We start from the raw sequence: 22,742 nt of genomic DNA on the forward strand, positions 1-22,742 counted from the left end.
CACCGAGCTTTCTCATGCAACTACTCATATACAAACATAACAGTTACTCTCATGGGTGTGTGAAAGGTCAGCCTCAGTCTCATGGCCAACACAGAGTCAAATTTTTGAAAAGAAAGAATAAAGAGGGATTGATATCAGACTGGGATGGGGGGTGGGGGGAGGGGATGGGTGTATGCCTACATGACGAGTGCGTTGCGCACCCTCTGGGGAATGGTCATGCTTGAAGGTGCAGACCCGGGGAGGTGGGGGAGGAGGGGATGGAGGTATGACTACATGATGAGTGCCAGGCGCACTGTCTGGAGAATGAGAACGGACGCGCTTGGGACTCTGACTCGGGGGGATGGGCAGGACATGGACAATGTATATGACCTAAACTTATGTACCCCCATGATGAGCTGAAATAAAAAAAAAAAAAAATAATCTCCTCTACCTTAAAAAAAAAAAAAAAAAGAGGGATTGAGAGGCAGCAAGAGTGGTAATACAGGAATGAATAAAAAGGGTAAAAGAAAAATATGCCACTTGGCTGGTCCATTGGTTTGTTCAAAGTAACAGTGGTCAAAAGCCTGGAAAGCATTTGGTAGTGACCTATTTTCAGAGTGACACACGTGATGAGTGTCATGCTGTCCTGGCCTTGGTGTGCTGGTAACCTTGGAAGGCTTGATCCCTCAGTTTTCTGAGATGGCCCCATGGGTCCCCTTCCGGCTCACCTCTGGTTAATCAGCTCCTTAGGCAAGGTTGGCCAACCCCTCCCTCAGCTCTGTGCTCAGGCATAGGGTGTCCATGTCATTTTTCACCCAAACTGGGAAAGAACTTTTGAGAATAAAGGTGACTTTATTAGTAAATACCCTTGGGACAACAGGTCTAAACCAGTTCTGTCTTGGGAAAACCAGGATGTTGGCCACTCGACATACATAACCAAGGTTTTCGCCTTGGTTCTCAGAAGGTCAGTGCTATATTAACCATCAGGTTAGATCTAATTAAGTCTCTCCTACCCAGAGTCAAAAACTAAAAACAGGCCTTGGAATACACTCCATAATAAATTTTTGTTACTTCTCCTAGACCTACCTTTTTTCTTCCCTCCAAATAAAATGTGACTTGGAATGCTAACATTCAACACAGGCGAAACTCGAGCGGCTCTGAGAGAAGTGAGCACAGAGCACTGAGGGTTTCTCCCCTCACGCCCAAGGAGCCCTTCAGGGGCCTACGGGTGACCTCTGGCTCCTGAAAGCACGGTTGGAAAACCACCATTCTAGACCGCACTCTCTCCATCTCAACATTAACTGGTTCCTCAAACATTCTCCCGTGATTTGTTTTGGTTGGAAGGGACTAGAGCCTGCTGCTCTAGATCTCCCCGGTTCCTATTCCAGCCAGGCACCCTTGGTCCCAGTCTGCAGCACGTGTGGTCAGGCGCAGCACCCAGCAGGCCCTCCACACTCGGCTGCTGTATGAATAAATATGTAGCTGCACCCTGAGTGCTGGAGGCCTCACAGACTCCTCTGCCAGCCTCCAGGGCACCTTCAGCAGAGGCACTGATGAGCTACATGAATCATGAATGGAAGGGAACTGCCCTTCTAAGGAATTGGAACTCTTGGCCCAGAGTCTTGCACGTAACCACAGAAACCCCCATCTTCTCTTCTCCATCCCCTCTGCAGGTGCTCTGACCTCAGGGCTTGGTAGCTGTAGCACTTGGTGGTAGTGGTGAGGCTGAAGGAAGCAGCTGGAGGCAAGGCGACGGGAGACATGGGTCAGGGACTGACAAGCACACAGTGAAGGATGAGGTCAACGGGGGAGCACCTAGGCCCACAGAAAAGGCGGCGCCCAGCAGCTGGAGAGGGACGCGTCTCTAAAGAAATGTACTGGGAAGTGTGGGAGGAGAGGAAGCAAAATAACAAGCAGTACCTAGCTCTACAAATAGGAGTTGAAACTACCAACAAAGAGGCAGTTTTTACATAAACCCAGACACAGTACCAAAGGGTCACTGCTCACGGTTGGTCACATATGCAACACCTTGTCAGTGTCGCTCTTCTCAGGGTCAGTGCTAAGTAAGGCCTCCTTGCAGGGACCAACACACCCTTTTAGTTATCATTGCTCACTGGAATCAAGGTGCAGCATCTGGGAGGAAATAGTTAGTCACCATAGGCCAGCCATGCATTTTTCAACATATGAGGTGACCATAAACATCATAGGCACCATCTTCTACTGCAAAAAGTGTGTATCTTTTCAGTGTATATGTGTGTGTGTGTGTGTGTGTGTGTGTGTGTTTTCTTGTGAGGCTCTTACAGAACAGGCAAGAAGGCCTAAGTCAGCAATATGATTGTGTGGTCTCCTGTTCTTATCTTAACAAGTCCAAAGCCAGGAACAGGAATATTTACTGAGTCCCTGGGAGGAGCCCTGGAAGCCACAGGAATGGCTGAGTGCTATTTTAGCCCAATCTTTCTCAGCCTTGGCTGCACATAAGAATCACCTGGGGCAATCTGGAAACTAGGACTCCTGGGGCTCTACTCCAGACCAATTAAATCAGCATCTCAGGGGATGAGGCCCTGGCCTTGGTATTTTTTAAAAGGCTTCCCCAGATGATTGCAATGTATAGTCAGTGCTGAGAACACAGCCCAGAGGCTTCCTTACCAGTGACTAGCTGATAATTATGCCAATACTCCGAATAAATCAGAGCTGAGATTTCAGGGAGAATTCCTAGAGATCACCCCTTAGCTCCAGCACTGAAGAGTGATGCCCTGCTCACTGGTGACAACACTTCTTGCAGCTGTCTTAGGGGACATGAGGCTTTGGAGCCAGGTGGCCATGGTCTCCAGCGGGGAGCCCTGCTTGGGACACAGGGGTGGTTTGGGGAGCCAGGGCCCCTGAGCACTGTAGGGGCATCTGAAAATATGCTCCAAATGCCTCACTCCACGAAGGTAGCTGAAGCAGAACAAAAAAATCTAAGTATTCCAGGTGGAATCTAAGTATTGCTGCTTTTCTGGGCATCAAAATTGTTCATCTTTTCCTGAAATTTTGTCTAACTGCAGCAACTACTTGAAAACATCCTCTTTAATAGCTCATCCTCCTGGGTCATTTCTGGTATTTTTGGTTATTTAATTAATAAAAGCTATTTTTATATATACAACTACTAATATTTTCATCTATCAGGAAAAACATTATAGCTTTCACTAATTCAACTAAATAGTTATTAATAAGGTAACACGTCAAGCACCATTTTTGCAGCTAGAAATTTACCATGTATTGCATATTAGTCAAAGGAAAATAGAATTTCTAAAGCATCTCAGCATCAGCTTACAATGAGATATCTGGAAGAATATGCACAGTTCTTTATACTACATAAAATCACACCAGAAGACCCTGCATGTGTTTTAGCAGTGGCAAGGGCCCAGTGAATGACCTGAGAAGCATTTGCATTGCCTAGGACGGTCCCTGCTCATTTAGTCTGAGCCATTTGTGAAGACTGGCACTACCCGCCAGCCCCCAGCAAATGACAGTTCATGCAGAAAGCTATATTTGAACTGCCTAGCTCTCATTTTCCAAATGTAATCTTAAAACTGTTCACTTAGATACCTAAAAGCACTGCTTGTTTTTCCATTTTCCTCTCCAGTAATTCTTTTAAACTCCCATCTCTGTGCTTGAAGTATAAGTAATCAGAAAAAGAGGGGCCCCGCGGGGTGCTCTGAAGAGCCCTCAGGCTGAGATTCTCATCCCTGCGGGCGCAACCCTCCACCCCACGGCTGCCCTTGCTCCTCTCCTCCCACTCTTCTCCGGACCCTTCCTCCTCCTCCTCCTCCTTGCAGGCTTCCTCCTGCGCCCCGGGGGCCTGCTCAGGCTTGGTGGACAGATCCTGGGGCGCGCAGCGCTGCTGGCTATGGGGGCCCAGGCCAGGGCTGTAGGGTTCCACCTCGTAGCAGTTGTCCTCGTCGTCGTCCTCGTGGCAGGGGCTGCCCCTGGCGCTCTCCCCGTCCGACTGGAACACCGGCCCCTTGGCCCCGCGCTTCTGAGACAGGTCGAAGGGTTCCTCCTGCTCCAGACTGTGCAGGACACCGGCCGTCTGCGCCAGGGCGATGCGCCCTCTCCCCAAACCTAGCGGGGCGGAGCGAGAATTCAGGGGAGTGGGGCCTGGGTGGGGTGCGGGCCCAGTGCCGGCCTAGGGATTCCGACTGTACATTCAAAAATAGAGCAATCCCGGTAAGGGTGCGGACACGGGAGGCTTGTCACAGACACTGTCTAAATCCGTATAAGCCCTTTCAGGTGAATTTGGCAGCATGCGCCAAAAGCTTTAAAAATAAGCTTTGACTTAGCAATTATGCTACTGAGAATTTAAACTGTAAAAAATAGGCAGGCAGGTGCACAAAACGTATGTGTAAGGATGCTCATCACCACATTTTTAATTATAGTGAAACTGTGAAAACGAGTTTTGCATTTAACAATAGAGGTTTGGTTAAATAAATAATGGTATAGCCACACAATGAACCATGTGTAGGTGATGCAGAAACCTACTGATGATCATAAAAAGCTATGCTGCATATATTTTAAGTAAAAAACATATATACACATGTATGTATACATATTTCTAATGCAGACCCAATTTTGTCTAGCTAACTATTTCTATCAAAAAATGTCTGGAAGGATGTATGCCAAAATCTCAAAATTGATGAACATTTTCTTATAGTAATGACTTCTAGTGTATTTCTTATTTCATTTTTTACAGTGAGGATATATTTTTCCAAAGGAAAAAAGTAAAGCAATAATAAAGGTATTTTCATCTTGAAGAAAACAGATTCCCTTCGGGACTGCGGAGGCCGCCCCATGACTGTGGTCCCTGTGCACTGACAGAGCAGAGAGGGCACAGAGAGGTTCCCTGGGGAGCCCCTAAAGTCCCTGCTGTTGGGCACAGTGATTTGGGGGCCTCAGTGTTCATTTCCGTTTCAGGGCCTGTAGGGCTGAGCTTTTCGGAGTGGCAGTGTGTCATTTGATGTGTAAGGCCTTGAGGAATAGTCAGGGATGCTAAAGAGGAAAAATACGAAGGGCGGGTCCTGGGGTGCAGCCCAACCAGGCTTCTGGGGAGAGGGTGTAAAAAGGAAAAGTAGGGGCGCTGATGCCCAACTTTGCAGACTTTATGGTGCTGTCAGGCAACGAAGCTGCTTATATCTTTAAGCTTGTCAGGGGAGAGGGAGGACCTTTTTAATGATTTTTGAGCCATTTCAAAAACTAGATTAAAAAAAAAATGCTAACACCCTTTGTAGATGAAAACATTAAAATTATTGAAAGTCTGTGAAACATTTTCAAAGCAACCCTCTGACATATAGTGATGCTCTTTATTTTCCAGAGTGACAGAGCCATTTGGTGCCTTTTAGGATCTGAGCGTCCATGTGGGGTACATCCCGGTGACCAGGGCGGGCTGTGAGCTGGAGCGTTTTCTCCTCATGGCCTTGTATGTCTCCTGTCCTGAAGACTGAGCACACTTCACCTCTTCTGGAAAAATCCAGGCCTCCCTTGGGAAGTGGCTCAGGCAACTAGAGATTTGATGAATAATTCAGGAGGAAAATGTTCTCAGGAAAAAAGTTGCTTTCTTTTTTTTTTAAATTTTAACCAGAATTTTTTCAGGGCTTTTGCATAAAGTCCAGCCCTTGTTCTGTGATGACCCAGGAGTCACCATAAACTCAGTGGGTGCTGTGAAAACCTGGAAGCTGCAACTATTTTGTCTTATGGTGTATGTGCATATGTGCACCTGATTTCTGAACATGTGTGCCCATTTGACTCCCTCTTTGGTAAGGGAGTGGGAGAAGTAGCAAACACAAACATAGCACACCATGTTTTTGCCTAGGGTGGTGAGCACTGGCTCGATTTAGAGATTCTTGAGTTGGAATCCCAGTTCTGCCTTCAGACTTGCTATTTGACCTTGAGGCCTATGTCTCCTCTTAAATGAGAATGACACAGTGTCTTTCATGGAATCATAGCACTTAATACGATTTTATAAATTATATGTAAAACCGTCTTCTCTCTCCCCCCACAGACCTCCTAGAGGGAAAGGTGGTCTCATTCCCCTCGTATCTGCCACTGCCTATACCTCACTGTGTTGAACAGAGGTGCATTTATTGCCTGTTTATTGCAGGACTGGTTGATTAAGTGACTAAGGAGCAACCCTGCTGAATTTAGGAGATCTGGAACATACTCTCTTCACTGCTAAGGGCCCTGGGACTGAGAAGGTAAAAGAGGAGAGACCTTTTCAATAGTTCAGTTGGGACTCAGCTGGGGAGGTCTCGTAGCCCCTGCTGTGCTTACAGGCCTATCAGGCTACCTGCCCGAGCAGCAAAATCATCCTTGGGTGCGTCTGGGCATGAATGGGTAGGGGAGACCTAGCCTGCTACAGCATACTTCTGCTAACAGCAGAGCTTGCAGGCCTGTTTTCCAAAAAGTAAAGGAAAATCACATTCCCTTTAACAGCAATGTGATAAAGTGGATTCAATAGAGGCTGTAGAGTCAGAAAGGACTGGGTTCATATTCTGACTCTGCCACTTTTCAGTTGAGCAACTTTGGGAAAATTAATCTCTTGAAGCCTCAGTTCCCCCATCTGTAAAAGAGAGACAACAGACGTCCCTCCAGCCTGGCGTTGCCATGAAGATTAAGGGAGACAAGGCATCTGAGGCAGTGTCTGGAACAAAGGAACCAAAAATGGTACCGGCTGGCATCACTATTGTGTTCCAATTTACTCTAATTCACTTTTACTTGCTTCCTGCAGATATCAGCGTTATATTTCTTCTAGTAGCATTATAAATCTCTTCCTGCTACTCTGCTGTGGTCTGGAAAATTACGCTCCCCTTTTTGATAAGATTAACCTCCCTCCCACAGCAATGCCCCATAAACCCAAACGCAGCTCCCACTTGTTCCCCACTGGACGTTATAGGCAGCGTGGGGCTTCCGCCGGGCCGAGTGGTTACCTTGGGCATGAAGGCCCCGCTCCATGACACCGTGCTTGACCTTCATGTGGCGCGTCAGGTTCCCCTTCAGGGTGAATTTGCTCGGGCAGTAGAGGCACTTGAAGGGTTTGCTGTCTGAGTGCAGGTGCATGTGGCCCATCAGGTTGTGCATCCGGTTGAATTCCTTCCCACATAGCTGTGGAGACAGAGAGGAGGAGAACACAGGTTACCCTGCCAGGGTGAACCCCCATCCAGGCCCACGACGGACAGAAGTGCTGCAGCTCACACCACTTCTACTTGGTGTGGACCTTGGCATTTTAAACTGCTTCCAAAAAAACCCACAAACGTTTCCATGGAAGTCAGGAAGGGGCAAAATTCTGCCCAGCCTCAGGGGCGGAGCAGGTAAAGATGGGTTCACAAGATTTGTTCCTGGAAAACAGGAATATTTAAACTCAAGATAAACGTCTCAAAGCTTGTAAAGTTTCTTTTGAATGGAACCTTTGGAAAAGGAGAAATGCTGATCTGCAAAGCAGTGACTAAAATTACGCTGCCTTTACTAATAAGGATACAATCATGTGTTTAATATTTATGGAGCATTTACAACATGGAAGGCATTGTTCTAAGTCTGCCAGGGAATATCTTATTTAATTCTCCTGCCAATCTTATGAGACAGGTGCTGTTGTCACCCCCATTTTACAGATGGGCAAGCTAAGGGCTTAAGAGACTTGGCCAAGGCACACAACTAGTGGGTGCTGGGGCTGGTATAAGGAACTCAGGCCACTGGACACCAGAGGCCACAGTGTCAACCACCACACCACACTGTGTCTCCCCCAGTATAACTCTTCTGTTAGACTGCATCAAGCAATTTTTAAATTTGCTAATTATTAGGATGTAGTAAGAGTATTATCCCAGATAAACAAGAAATAAACATGTTTTATTCATCTCTTTCTTTTCCATTATTTCCTTTCTTTTCTTTCTTTTTTCCTTTCTTTTCTTTCTTTCTTTCTTTCTTTTCTTTCTTTTTTTTTTTTTGAGACAGACTCTTGCTCTGTCACACTGGGTAGAGTACAGTGGCGTCATCATAGCTCACTGCAACCTCAAACTCCTGGGCTCAAGCAATCCTCCTGCCTCAGCCTTCCTAGTAGCTGGGATGGACTACAGGCACTCACCATCACACCTAGTTAATTCTTTCATTTTTTGTAGAGACAGGGGTCTGCATTTTCTCAGGCTGGTCTCAAACTCCTGGCCACAAGTGATCCTCCTGCCTCAGCCTCCTCAGTAGCTGGGATCACAGGCGCGCACCACCAAACCCGCCTAATTTTTTCAATTTTTTGTAAAAAGAGGGTCTTGCTCTTGCTCAGGCTGGTCTCAAACTCCTGACCTCAAGTAATCCTCCTGCCTCAGCCTCCCAGAGTGCTAGGATTACAGGCATGAGCCACCGCACCTGGCCTTTTTCATCATTTCTATTTCCATCAATGTGCAAATACATGATGGACCACAACAGCGGTCCTCCAACTTCTTTTGGAAAAGCAGAATCTTCTTTTCAAAGGCAACGTAAGCAGATGCAGAAAGTGTAAAATAGAAGTAGCTGCTTGGGTGGGGGGGGTGGGGGGTGCTTTTGTTGTCCCCAAGCCTTAGTAGAGCAAGGTTTGGAAACTCTAGCCCTTCCTAGGCTGTGCTGGGAGGATTTTGTGTTCGTGCTTGGAGCAGAGTGTTTAGGGAGGAGCATTCTCCTTCCCTCCCCAACCTCGGAGGCCAGTGTAGCTGGGACTGGCAATATGTGGTGAGAGATGCCAGGGAGAGAGGACTCGAGGTGTAGCATCCTCTGACACTTACACCAGTTCTCCTTTCTCAGTGAGCTATATTTTCAGGGCAACACTGGGGATTCTGGATTGAATTTTTATTAATGAAGGCAACATTTTCTTCAGGTGGCTGAGGAGGTGGGGGTTGAGCTGGCATTGGAAGAGCGGGTAGACGTAACAAATGATGATTCAGGGAGATTAGCCTCCAAGAGTGCCGGGTGGTAAGAGGAAACCAGCCTGGGATTATGCATTTGCCACAGATAATCCACATATGGATAACGAATGGTTCTGTATTTTTGAATGATTCATATTTGGGGATTTTGAAGTACTTTTCCCCTTTTTGCTTCCTTACTAGTAAGAATGAATTTGGCATACTGGGTGGGGTTCTAGGCTCAGCAGCCAGTGTACCTGTGTGCCACACTCATGGAAAATGGTGACCCAAGAGGGGAAAGGATGAGAGAGTTGGTCTAACCCCAACTTCCTACAGAGAAGCAATGTGTGGGATGGATACTTGTTTTCTTTTAGTCTCAATAGAGATAAGTTATTAAGATATATCAATCTGAGCCTTGGTTTGCACATGTATAAATGTTCTGATAGAGATGTTTATTAGCTTAGTTTATCCACTTCTCCATCGAGGCTAAGCAACAAAAGCTTTAAATCTGGAGATTCTGCATTAGGTATTTCTATTCATGGGTCATTTTTAGAAAAAGTATACCTCACTGGGTTTGTGGGATGGTTCCTGATTATTTGGAGTGACATTGCTGTTTTCATTGCTGAGTGTGACCAGAATTTGTCTTAGATATGTTCTCACCCAGTAGGCTGAAACATTCATGAAGGCTCTGCCTGCCTTTTTATTGTATTCCCTGCCTAGTATCAGCCTGACACATGATAGGTCCTCAGGAAGCATCTGTTGAGTGAGTAAAAGGGTGAGCTATCTTGCAGCAGAAAAATTCATGAAAGAAAAAGCTGTGAGTGGTTAGGTACAAGGTGTGTAGGGGGAGAGAAGCTGAAGGCTGGAAGGTCGATTAGGCTGTTGCACAAGTCCAGGCATGAATGGGGTCTCATGGTCCTCTAGGCCAGAGAGAGGTCATCGAAAGGAAGCGATGGGTGCCTTCTGCACTTGGCTCCCATGATGGGAGGAACTTGTCTTTCAGCTATTATCTGTGGTTGCTGAGGTATTATGAGCTGGGCTGGTCTGAAAGGGTTTTATAACGGAGATGGAATTTTAGCCTAACCTTGAAGAATGTGAGAGTGCACTTTGTTTTTGTTTTGGCATAAGGATAAAGTCTCTTCATTAGATATTTTCTGACACTTCAGTCAACCCTACACCACAGGCAAGGTAACTATTACCATGCGGTAACGATCAGCTGCTTGTTGCTGCCACACCTGCTGAGACTTTGGGGGCAGTGCAGCCTCTGCAGTTTACCTGCCCCAAGCTCCCGTCTAACCCCAACTGCACACACAGAGGTGTGCATTCATCATAATGGTGTCTGGGGCTCTAAACAGCATCCCAGGAAGTCTCTGATACAAGGGCTGCCTTCCCTTTCTGTGCAGCCAACCTCAGTGTCAAGCCCAGGGCTACACCCACAGTGCACTTCCTTAAGTATCTAAGTATTTGACTGGGAAAATAAACAAATGAGTCAGGAATATATCATTACCTCATGCAAAGTGCTAAAGAGCACTTCCCCCACTACTCTTCCTTCCCCCACTACTCTTATACAGAGTAATTTGCAAGCTAAAATCCTCAACGGCAGGAGGATAAAGCCACCTCACTCAGGACCTGAAGTAGCTGGGCTCCATTCCTTCCCATCTTGGTGGTAGGCACCTAGCTCCCTCCTCTCAGCTCTGACCCTCCACAAAGCCCTTTGGTCCTTATCCAGAACATCTTTCTTGGAATATGGTCCTCACGTGACAACATGTAAGCATACAGAGGTATTTCATGTCTGTGGAACTCAAAGAGACACCTCTGGGACACTGTTGGTGAAGACAGGTCAAAGAGGATGGTGAATGACAGTGCTCTTGGGTGGAGTTCTAGAGGTGAGCTCCGCGCAGAATCACTGCACTGCGGGAGGGGAGGGGAGCTGGGCTGGAGGGAAGAGGAAGGCAGCCATGGAAGTCAAGGCCTCCTTCAACCAGAGATGTGAAGCCCAGGGCTTGCCCATGTCAGGACTTGCTGAATCATCTCCTGCCAAAGTCTGTGGAGATTAAAATAGGCGTGGGTGTTGGTGCAGGAAGCCACCGCAGTGGTGAGGACACTGATTCCGTCTTGCAGGTGGTCATCCCAACCAGCGTGCCCCTGGCTTGAACTCGCACTCACGCTAACAGTCAGCATCGGGTATGCCTCTGACATCCAATCTCAGCTTCTCCAGACACCCGCTTTCTGAGAGGGCAGTGGCCCTCAAAACTGAGTAAAAAACTGAAAGAATTATTTGGAACTGCCCTTTAAAAATGGGTTGCACAGATCATTAGGCTGTGAGATGTCAGGGCAGAGAGATGAGGTGAGAACACAGAAGAATAGAGAACTTGCTCCCTTTTCTCGTCTGTCAAATGTTGATAATCATTGTTTCTTAGATTTGTTGTTGTGAAGATCAAAGGAGCTAATTCATGTAAAGGGCTCAGCAAATAGTCAAAGCACAATAAATAGTTGCTATTACTATCATTGTTGGTGTACATAGTAGATTCTCTTACATGTCAGAAATGCAAAGACCTCTGTAGATGAGGAAGGACCAAACGAGGAGTCCTCTGCGTGCATGCCTGCCAGGCTGCTTGAGGCACAACACAAATGCAAGCAGCTGTGCCTGACCCAGCCCTGGGAAGTGTGGACGGAAAGAGAAGATTCGTCCTTCATTGCAGCCCATTATCTGGCTCTCCCAGTCCTCAGTCTGCCTTTTGAATAGCTGGCAGATGTCCGTTTGCTCCAGGCCTCCTGGTCCTGGCCTCCTGGTGCCCTTTTCCTCCCTGGTCCAGGGCCTGGAGGCCCCTCTGGCACTTCCCACGAGCCCCAGGGGCTGTGCTGACAGCCTGCAGCCGTGCAGAGGTGGGCTGTGGCCGGAGACAGGGTGATGGTAGCGGGCAGCCACTGGGCTGGGGCCAGAGGCCACAAAGCCAGAAGCAGCACACTACCTCGCTCCAAGCAGCCTGATGCGAGCTTCAGAACCGAGATGCACCAGGAAGCCTGTGTTTTCCTGTTCTGAGAGAAAAGGTCAGAGAGCCGTAGCCTGCCGCTGAGGACTAGGGCCTCCTCCGCTCAGCTGCCTTCCCTCGCATTCTTCTCCCTCTCTCTCTTTTCATAAGAAGGGTGTTCCTTTCCTCAAAGGGAGAGAGAGGGAGGGAGGGAGAGAGAGACTGTAAACTGTCCAAAAGGACCGTGAGAAAACAGGAAGCTCTGAAAAGTACAAGAGAAAGCAAGATGAAATCTATTTGCAGGCGGGCCCCTGGGGACATGTGAGGCATTGTTAAGCAGGCAGTTCATACAGCTATATCCTTCCTTCTGCTGAGGAGCGCTTTGCTGCCAAAAGGCTGCTATCTGGTCCCTGCCTTAACCCCCTCAATGCCAGCCTGAAAACCCTGACCCCGAGCATAGGGCCCCCCGAAGTCCCCCGTCGGATTTCTCCCATCTTAGAGCATCAAAGAGCGTGAGGGGAAGACGGAGCCAGATGGGCAGGGGTGGTGGAGACCTTTGGAGAGAGACCTCACCGCTCTTCTCACAGCTCTGCCCTCCGGCCTTCAGCCCTCTGCTGCAGACAAGGCTGCAGATGACCTGGTGATTCATAACTCAGGCAGCTCCCGGCTTCACCCATCTCAAAAGAGAATTTGTCCCGGAAATTCTGGATGGCTGCTGCTTTTCCTGGACAGGTTTCCCAAAGACGGCAGCTGGTTCTTTGCTGTTAGGGAGTGCGGCCGCTACAAGGGTAGTACCCAAATCATCCCAGGAGCGCTTACCCAGAAGCTAGGAGGCATATTTCTGAAAAGTGGCTTAAGTCTACAGGCACAGGTCTGTGGAAACACTCCAGCTGGCTCCGAGAAGCAAGGAGCCCAGAATAGAGCCAAAAGCAAAAGAGCCCAGAAGGGCAGTAACTGTTTTATAAGGGGGAGAAAAAAAAGAAAAAAGAAACATGGAATGGAAACCTTTCTGCTCCTCTAATTTTCCATCCTATTGTTAATGCCTAAGCCCACAGTGAGCGAACATTTCTGCTTGCTAGAGACAGCTGTTTCCACTGAGCACAGGGCTGGAAAGAACCAGTTCATGTTGCAACAGGAGGTGGGATTTATGTGAGGAAGAAATTTTAATGGTGAGAATCCCAAGAAATTAGAATCAGTTACTAAAAGAATCTTGCTTGATGTGAGTTTTTGAGTAAAGGAGGTAGAGCTAGTTCTTGGAGTGAGTCTGCAGTGAGGCCTGCCTCTTCTGTCCAGCCATTTCAATCGTGGGAAGTGAATAACTCTTCCCTGTTGCCACAATAAAGCTCCAGTTCAGTCATCTGGGCCTGTTCTCCAACATCATTGAGCAGCCAGCCCACCATAGATCTCAGATGGCCATGAGCTGCGTAGTGATGAGCACATGGCCCCCTGTTCCTCTTCTGAATCTCACGCCCCCAGCAACAGCAACTGCCACCCAGGGCCGGATTTCCAAGAATCCAGCATGGCATGGATGGGAAGCAAGGTTCACAGGACACCCCACAGTGGGATCTGGAGCTAGTTTGCAAACATGAAGAGCCTTGTCACCTAATCTGGGAACTCAGACCTGCTCTGAAACACCAAGCAGGGTGACACTTTGCAGGGAGACAGGGACAGGGAGAGGAAGAACCTGGTAGTATGCTTTTGGCACTTTCTAGAAGACAGAGGGCTCTGGGTCCAGGTGACTGACACCCATTCTTGTTTCAGAAATGTCTAAGAACAGAGAAGGGGCACCTACGTTTGACAAGAATGTTCTTTTACATCCAATTCTTTTTGTCTAATGGTAGATAACACTCTCTAGGCAGCCTCCTGACCTATATAGTGTGGTCTCCTGAGAGGACTTACCCACCAGGAAGAAGTTACCTTTGCAAATGACCAGTCCAATTCCTGTGCTGGGCCCATGTCCCATTGTAACATATAAACTGTGCATTGTTTCAAAGCTGGGAGTCTACTTGATAAACTACTATACACTACTCTCTTATGGGTTCTGATGGTGTGGGCCAGACATCCAGAGCCTAATCAACTCTCAAACAAGAGGTAAAATGGAGTTTCTGAACTGTAAAGCTGACCACCAGGCACCCTTTGAGCCCTGCATTGTGCACCACCATTGGGGTGGAGGAGGAGGGGGTGCTGTTCATGAAGGGCGGCCTGAAACATCAAGCCGGGGTGCCTCACTGCATCTTAGGGCCCAGGCTGCATCACACCATGCAGTCTTCTGTGCACTGGTGCTAGAGAGAACCCTCTAGATCCTCAGATATTGTCTGGCCAAGAAATCCTCCAGGCTCCCCTGAGAGTAGAGAAGCAGAACTGCCTCTGTGCCCCTAAATCATACACAGCCTGCATTGGCTCTGCCCCCCTACATGTCAGGGACATTTTCTGCCTGGTTGTAGCACTTACTGCTGGACCAGAATTGATGAAGTGGAGGTGGGAGATGGCTGGACTAGACAGGTGTGGATTTTTAGGGGACTATAAACTATGCTAATGGCTCCCTTCATGTTTTAACAACTTTACTCCATCACCAGTCCATGAGATGAAAAATACAGTTCATGCTTGAAGCTCAAGAGTAAACTTGATGAAGAATAGCAAAGAGACCTGCTTGCGCCTCCACTGTAGGAGACATTAAACCCCTTGCAGTCCTGTTAAATGGGAAGTGCTCTGAAACCCAATGACGTGGGGAAAAAATCAAAGAAGTGCCCAAAGAGAGAAAGAAGAGGTGGTCTATAGAGTGCAGCCAGGGCTGGCTGCATGGGTATGCAGCACAGCGTCCATACTCAAGGGGTCCTCAGTTTGGTTTAATGCTCCGCTTTCATCATCTGAAATTCCCAATAATGTTGCAACATGGGGCCTTGGATTTCCATTTTGCAGAGGCCCTAAAAATTACGTAGTCCATTCCGCACACAGCAGCTTACTCCCCCTTTAGATGGACATAAATTGACTTTCAAGCCACTGGAAACTTGAAGAAAAGGAGGGGAAACAGAAGTGGGTGGCAGGAAAAGGGCTGGAGGGAGAAGCCTCCATCTCCCCCCTCCGGACAATGCCCGCACAGGTCTAGGGAAGCTCTGCTTGCTGACCCCTCACCCCATCCGAGAGTTGCCAGGAAAGAAGTCAGCTTCACAGGGGATTCCTCCAGTGAGGACACACTGCAGAGATTATAGCAGGAACAGCCCCTGGAAGCAGGGGACCTGGCTTCAGGAATATGGATCAACACGGAGCAGCGTTTGGACCCGTCAGACACACAGTGCACGAGAAAGAAAACTTGCAGTCTGAGCAGATGGGCTCTAATGCCATGTGAATGTGGTGTTTTCCCTCTTCTTCCCCCTCAGCACTCTTCATGACCAGGCGACCCTAGCCAGTATGTTACTTGAATTAAACTCAATCAGGAGCAAGATCCCGTCTCATTGCAGAGGTGGAGAAGGGAAGCAATGCTGGGGTGTGGGGACAGCCCCGAGAAGTGCGGGCATTTCTGAGTAATGCTCAGTAAGGCCTGGCGGTGCCTGGGGCTTTGCACGTCTCCAGCTCACACATTTCCTCAGCTGATGAAACAAAAACCCAACCAAACCAAGGTATTCTGACACAGAGACTTCAACAAAGATGCTCAGTCTCTGTGCTACATGGAACTTAGGCACAAACGAAAAACACTTCAAATGACTGTGCTTGCAGTTATGCCACGGCCCAAGCAAGCACTTCTGAGGGCCTCGGAGGGGCTAGCTTTGGAATGCCTGCTGTCATCTCTGGGCGGCCGCCCTCAAACATACCTGTGGCTCAGCCCAAGTGTCAGGAGGGGAGGAGAAGGGACCGTGCTGGAAGCTTCTCTCGCTCCTTTCTGTGTCCTACTCACTGACTTGCAAGGGGAAGAGGGCCACACCTGGTTTGTCCTCTCTAGAACAAGAGCTCTCCACATCACCTTCATCCTTTAACAACCCCATCTCCAAATGGGTCTCCCACTCTCAGGCCTTCCCCTGCTGCCTGCCTCCACCCCTGAGCACTCTGGGCCCAGGCTGGCATGAGCACGGATGTGGTGGCCAGAGGGACAGAGCAGCAGATGGGACCTGGAACTGGCTGTGGACCCACTCTGAGCCCCAGCAGCCCCACTGATGAGTAGAGTAGAAGGTTCCCTGGGGACCCTTCCCCATCAGGCATTGGCACAACCCTCTGGGTCCTCCCCAGGCTGCTGCTCACCTTGCATTTGAAAGGCTTCACGTCCGAGTGGACAATCATGTGCGCCTTGAGGGTCTGTTTCTGCACGAAGCTCTTGTAGCAGAGGTGACACTGGTAGGCACGGATGTTGGTGTGGATCAGCACGTGTCGCTTCATGTTGGCCAGCAGGGTGAACTCCCGCCCGCAGATCCCACATTTGTGCTCCTTTACACCCTGCAGGGAGACAGGATTCAGAAAACGGGGGGCTGACAGGAAACACACTTTCACTGGGGTTACAGGCTTCGTTTTGCTCTACGCCACCTAAATCTACGAAGGGTTTGGTGATAGATGTGGAGCTTCAAACGGTGACGCTTCAGCCTTGTTAAATGGCTATTTTCTTGAAAACTATTGATTACATAATCTTTCATTTTTTTTTTTTTTTCATCTGAAAACCATAAACTAGCCAGACCCCTAGAGCAAAAGAAAGCTATTGCTTTTGCTGTTCCTGCTGCTGCTGGGGTTAATTCTATAGTAATAGTTCTTGGGGATTAACAGGATTTTGGTAAGTGCCCTGTAGAATGATATGTAAAATGAGTCTATAATCCAGCTTTCATGATAATGAAAAAAGTAAAATCTTCTAAACTGATTATTATCATTTCCCTCCTGAAAACCAATGCCCTCTTGAGTTCTCATTAGTGGACTTGAAAATCCCAGAAGAACAAAGCATATATATCCACACTCAGTAAATTATATCTTGATAATCACCCTCTCAAGTTGGTCCCCTGGGTTCCCCATAGGCCATACTGACCTGTGTGTGACATGGTTATAGAGTCTCCTCTAAGCCAGCCACTTTCTACAGAGAAATTTGGCAGGACATAGCTGTCTAAAGTGGAAAACAGGACGGGAGGTTTTCTAGCTCCTTGGTGTGTGGGGAGGAGTGTCTGACACTTTAGCATCAATGCCCTCCATTGAGAGCGCTTCCAGGGACTCGGCTCGAATCGAGTGCTCGCTAACCCGGATTAACCACCACTTTCCTGAAAAGGTCTTTGTAAGACATCTTGACCCAGAATGACTTTGGGGAAGAAAAACTTAGAGAACCAGGGCACTAAAATGAAGGTTATTCCAGGATTAGGACAAGTTACTTAGTTAACAACTGTACCTTATTAAACCTATATTGCCTGATAGCCGTAGTGGCTAAGGAGGGAGGGATTCCAAGCTCAGCTCTGACTCTCTCTGCCTATATTTCCATTTCTTTAATTTGGGGCATGGTAAAAAAAAGTACTATTCTTCAGCTCTGGTGAGCCCAGGGCACTGAAGGGTGGATTCAGATCTCTGCCCCACCATTTACTGCCTGTGAGGCTTTAGATCACTTCTGCAGCCTTTCCTGGTGAAGGATTTTCATCTCAGGATGGAAGTGGTGGATCATGACAACTTTGGGGTTCCTTCCAGGTCAAACACTCTGTAGTCTACATGATTGCAGGTAAGTGTGGATTTATGCTAAGAAAGAGATTTAGAAATCAACCTCCTTCAAAAATTAAATTTAATGCCTTCCCTAAGAAGATGAATTTTTAAAATGCAGTGCATACTCAGTGAGTTTAAAGTTATAAAATTAATGAAATATATTTTCTTAATAGGTTTCAAAATTTCTTCTTTCAAGATTTTCTTTGGGTTTGGCCATGATTCAGGTGTCCTGAAAACCAAGGAAAAATCTCTACTTATCACTGGTTTTGGAATTCTTTAAAGAGACTTGTGCGTCCAAAGTAAGATTCTCATGTGTGCTGGCCTAGAATGCAAGTGAACAGGAGCCTGAACACAACTTTGTGGCAACAAAGGAAGCTGTTGTTTCTCTGATAGGATCAGTGAAATCACAGAGAGGGAGCCTACGGGGGTGGAAGAAGGGACGTCTTGACTATAGGGTGTTCAAGACTCAGGTGCTGGTGTCAGAGACCCCTGAGTGACCTCACCATACCCTGGTGTCCTTATCTGCAAACAAGAAGTAGCTCTTAGAGTTTTTGAGAAGCAAATGAGAATTAAATGGAAAATAAAAATCTGCCATACAGCAAGCGTTCAATAAATACTACCTCTCAGGCTGACACCTCTAGTTAAAATGTATTTTGCTTCCTAATTCAAATGAAACTTATTTCAGACAACAGGCTGTGTCTCCCATTTTCACTTCATTTTCTACTATCCCATGGACTCTTATATGTTCTAAAATGTACCTTTGATTCCTTTTCCACATAGGCAGGAGCCCCTGAAATAAGCGAATGGTCCCCTTTGTGGCTGAGTCTCAGTCTAGGTCCTTTGTTGACAGTTCCTGCACGCGACGGGCACTGCCCCTCTATCTACAGGTGCCTTTTGTAGGGCAGGCCACACATTTCATCTCTGCCGCAGAGCCAGAAAAGTGCCTGGTGTTTTGTCCTAACCTAATGAATGAAACTCATTATAGCTGAGCAGGAACATTATCTCGGTTGTGCAAAGTCCTCCGCTGACCCTCCAGAATTAAAGAATGTTTTAGAAACTCCAGCTTGCTAAAATTCTCTCCTACAAAGCAAACCACTTGAGGTCAAGGGTATGAGGGTAGGGGTTAGTGGGGCAAGATTCCTTTCTTGAAAGCTCAAAGAAGACCCAAGTCAGCTCAGCTGGGGTAAGATTTCAGGGATACCATGAGGGCCTTGTTTTAATTCAATCTGAATGACTCCAGGGCTTTGGTTGCAAACTAGGTTAAACTGAAGACTCTTGGGCCTGTATTTCTCCTAGAAGACCTGAGTAGCAGGGAAGATAAAACCAAACCCAAAACAGAGAAGAATGCTTTCTCCTGCCTCCTGCCATACAAACCACAATACACTGAACCCAACCAGGAAGGGGCAGCCCAGGGAAGCACAGGCCCTGCCGGACTTGGCCAAGCTCTGCTCCCCTCAGAGACCCTGCATATGAAGCAAGTCTCACAGCTGAGGGAGAAAACAAACCAAAGGTAGCCACTGCTTACACAGCAAAAGACTAAGAGAATGTTCTAAAAGAAGGCTCTCACTGGTACATCCCGGGCACAGAGGTGATCTGTGCTAGTGCCCTGGATGAAGCTTCTAGAAACTGAACTGTGGGGATTCCTAGGCGCTGGGAAGCAACAGCACAACAAGCAGCTGTTTCCTTCATCCTTCCTCATCTTCCTCCCCAAATGTCTGCATTATTTATCTCTAGGCTGCCTTAGACTCTGGAAGGCTAGCTGGGGAAAGGGTTTGATGTATGGTCTCCAGTCTCATCGTTCCCCCCTATTGAAAGCGAAGGAAGGACCTCAGGGCAGGGATAAGGGAAGCCGCTTGGCCAGGGTGAGAGCTCCTCAGGGTCAGAGGTGGGGGGCAGCGCGGGTGTCCCCCGCGGCCCCGCAGTACCTTGTGGGTGAGGGAGTGCTGCTTGAGGTGGTGGGGCTGCACGAACTCCATGCCGCACTCGGAGCAGATGTAGGGCCGGATGTCCTTGTGCTTCATCATGTGGTTCTGCAGCTGGCTCGGGTACTGGAAGGACTTGTCGCACTCAGAGCAGTTGTACTGGATGGGGCCGCGGTGCGTGGTGAGGTGCCTCTTCAGCTGGGCCAGGGTGGGGAAGTCGAGGCCGCACTCCACGCAGATGTTCTCCCGCCCGCTGGCGTGCTTGGCCTCGTGGGCCTTGAGCTCGCTGGGGTAGGCGAAGCCCCGGCCGCACACGCGGCAGTTGTGCGGCTTCACCTCGCTGTGCTGCATCATGTGGCGCTTCAGGTGGCTGGTCTGGGTGAAGGCCTTGTGGCACACCTGGCACTTGTGGGGCCGCGTGCCCTGGTGGGTCAGCATGTGGGTGTGCAGGTGGCTGAGCTGCTTGAAGAGCTTCCCGCAGCGGGTGCAGGCGTGCGGCTTGATGCCGCTGTGGCCCAGGATGTGCGTCACCAGGTTGTACTTGGAGGTGTAGGACTTCTCGCAGGTGGGGCACTGCCAGCGCTTCTGCGCGCCGCCCACGTCCACGTAGTAGCTGTCGTCAATCTGGACGTTGACGTCCACCCTCTCCACCTTCTGCTTGGTCTCCTCGCTCTCCGGGGGCTCGGCTTTGCGGGGCAGCAGGGGCTCCGGGGGCTGCTTGGGCAGGAAGGCGTGCCGGCTGAAGGGGAAGGGCGAGGCCGAGGGCACGAACAAGGGGAACACGAGGCCCGGGTGCACTTTGGGGTAGCAGGGGAAGGGCGCGGGCAGGAACGGAGGGGGTGTCGGCTGCGGCCACACGGCGCTGGGCTTGATGGGCTCCTGCTTGACCGGCCTGCCCCCCAGGTGCTCCAGGCTGCGGTAGAACTGGAAGCCCACGTTGCACAGGTCGATCATCTGAGAGTCATACTTGGGGCGCGGGGGCTGCGGGAACAGCAAAGGCAGGTTGGGAAGGCCGTGGTTTTTGCTCTCCTCAGAGTGGAGGGCGACAGTGGCTTCTTCTGCAGGGTGGCTGTAGGGCATCTTCGTGGGCATGCTCTTCCGTTTCCGGGACCCACCTCCTTCGAAGACCCCGGGGAATCCGTCTAGATCTCCTGGAGGAGGTTCATACCGGAACTGGGAAAAGGGTCCCCGGAGAGCTTCTGGGAAGGGATGTCTTGGGGGGGCTTTCCCTCGGGAAGCCCCTGGCTGCAGGCAGTGGGGAAAGGAGGGGGTCCTCTTCACACCCAGGTTGAAATGCACATCCTCATCTTTGATCATCTTCATTTCCTTCTGCATCCTTGGCAATTTTCCTTTAAAGAGAAAGAAACTTACTGTGTGTTTTTGTTTTGTTTTAAATCCTCTTTTTCATTAAGGGTTTTGATTATTTATCGGTATTAATATATGAAGAGCAATACTTGTTTAATATGAACCCTTGTTTATTCCAGGGTTATTCAAAACATCACTTTTCTTTCTCCCTGTTAACCGGGTTACTAATGTGGGAAAAGCATTGGCCTCCTGGAATGGGATCCCAGGGCCGAATCAAACTGGACTCCAGTGTAAACCCAGCTACAGAGCCACAGGGGTAGCGGGGAGTGGGAGTGGACTGGTACTGGCCCCATTTAAGATGAGGGTAGCAAGGCCCAGAGGGATGAAGTGATGTGCTCCAATCACACAGCCACTCAGTGGAGGAGTCAGAGCTGAACACGTTCTGCCGCAGCTTTTCGATCTGACATGTAATTATTTCTGCTAATGGTGATTCAGATGTGTCTTTTTCGGTCATTTCTTCTGTAAGGAAACCCATCTTCACTGCTACACCTTTACTCAGACCTTTGCTGCTGGAGGATGGGGCTATTCAAGGCCACGTAGAAGGAATGTTAATGCACAACTGGGATCTCATATTTTCCGAGGATCCACTCTGAGCAAGGTGTGCTGCTGTGGCATATCGAGCGAACGAGATCAGCATGATTAACAACAGCATACTGGGCGACCCAGTGTTAAAAAAGTCATCTTGGCAATATGTGGATTCTAGTCCTCATCCTGAAGCAACTTCAAGGAAAAGTTCCAAGATTCTGTTATAAAACTGCACTTGGGTCTCTCCTTTCCCTTCCCCTAGGTGTCAAAGTAAAGGGGAGCCTTGGTGACTACTGTGGTGCCTGACATTTCCCCACTGAGCCACTTACTGCGTCCTATAACCACATCAGGCATGTCTGAAAGAGCCAGTGGGGTTTTGCATGTCTCCTTGCCATTTTTCTATCTTCCTCACATGGATACTGGCAGAATGAACCAAGTGGCTGGCTCCACGCTTCCTGTGAGAGTCCGTTCTACCCAAGTGCTCTGAATTTGAATGGGATAGACCCCCTTTGCTCATCAGAGGCTCCCATGGAGCCAGTTGGCCTGACCAGGTGCAAGGTCAGGCCTAGGGCCACTGGAGACAGGGCAGGCACAGGGTCCTGGACTAACCCTAGGCAGTGTGGGGTGAAGGTCCCAGGGGTGAGAAGGTCAACAGCTTTCAGTGATTTTTCTGCAGTGCTTGGTGAGGCAGATGCAGTTTTTACAAGTATCCAAATATTCCAAAATTGTATGTGTGTCTTTTTGAGAGGTTTGAGAACTGCAGTACAATGAAAACAAAAATGAGCCTTTTTAAAATTTAGTTACCAAGTCCATACACAGACAATTCAATGAGGGAAAAATAAATGTTCTTATCATATGAATATCTGGGCATTTTAAAAAATTGTTACATGAAATTGAACAGAGGACTAAAAGATAATGTCTGTTAGTATTTGCTTTGTGTTTATGTGAGTGGGAAGATAGCCCTGGCCATGGGTTTGGGGCTCAGTAATTAAGAGAAAGAGCTCATGTATCCAGCAAATGGGAGGCCCAGCTGTGTCCTTGCCTTGTGTCTTCCTCAAATTCTTATTGAAACACTAGGTCTTCTTCCACTGCTGCCTCAAGGACCAGGCAATTGTAGGAAGTGATGAGGGCAGTAAGAGAATGGAATGTGTGGCTTTATGGGACCCGGAGGGGTGTGGGTGGGTATTGAAATGAGAGTTGTGGTACTGCTGCTATCAGAAAGGACCAGCAGGAGGATGGGGAAGCAGAGGCTCTTTGATGGCTTTTCATGTTTACTAGATCGTCTCTTGGCTTGCGATTCAGCACGTCCTGATCCCCAGATTCACATAGAGTTATAGAGGGTGTGGCCCTGGTCCAAGAGTTTGTTGCACCTATAAAAATAAGTGGCTTTCAACAGGCTAAATGTGTCCCATTGAATTGGAAGGGAAAATGGC

The 22,742-nt window shown here is 48.5% G+C and overlaps 1 protein-coding gene across 1 annotated transcript in view; it reads right to left on the minus strand.

The window, feature by feature from the left end:
- Positions 1-411: 411 nt before the first annotated feature.
- ZNF366 (zinc finger protein 366) overlaps positions 412-22,742 on the minus strand; it is a 65,366-nt gene continuing 43,035 nt past the window's right edge. Inside the window, exons 2-5 of the mRNA XM_045566110.1 lie at positions 19,423-20,768; positions 16,079-16,270; positions 6,942-7,116; positions 412-4,083 (exon numbers count right to left, since the gene is read on the minus strand). Of these exons, the coding sequence (XP_045422066.1) occupies positions 3,560-4,083; positions 6,942-7,116; positions 16,079-16,270; positions 19,423-20,754 (2,223 nt within the window). The 5' untranslated portion in view covers positions 20,755-20,768 and the 3' untranslated portion in view covers positions 412-3,559. The remainder of the gene's footprint in view (positions 4,084-6,941; positions 7,117-16,078; positions 16,271-19,422; positions 20,769-22,742) is intronic.

The sequence above is a fragment of the Lemur catta genome, chromosome 12 (genome assembly GCF_020740605.2).
Source record: "Lemur catta isolate mLemCat1 chromosome 12, mLemCat1.pri, whole genome shotgun sequence".
NCBI lineage: Eukaryota > Metazoa > Chordata > Mammalia > Primates > Lemuridae > Lemur > Lemur catta.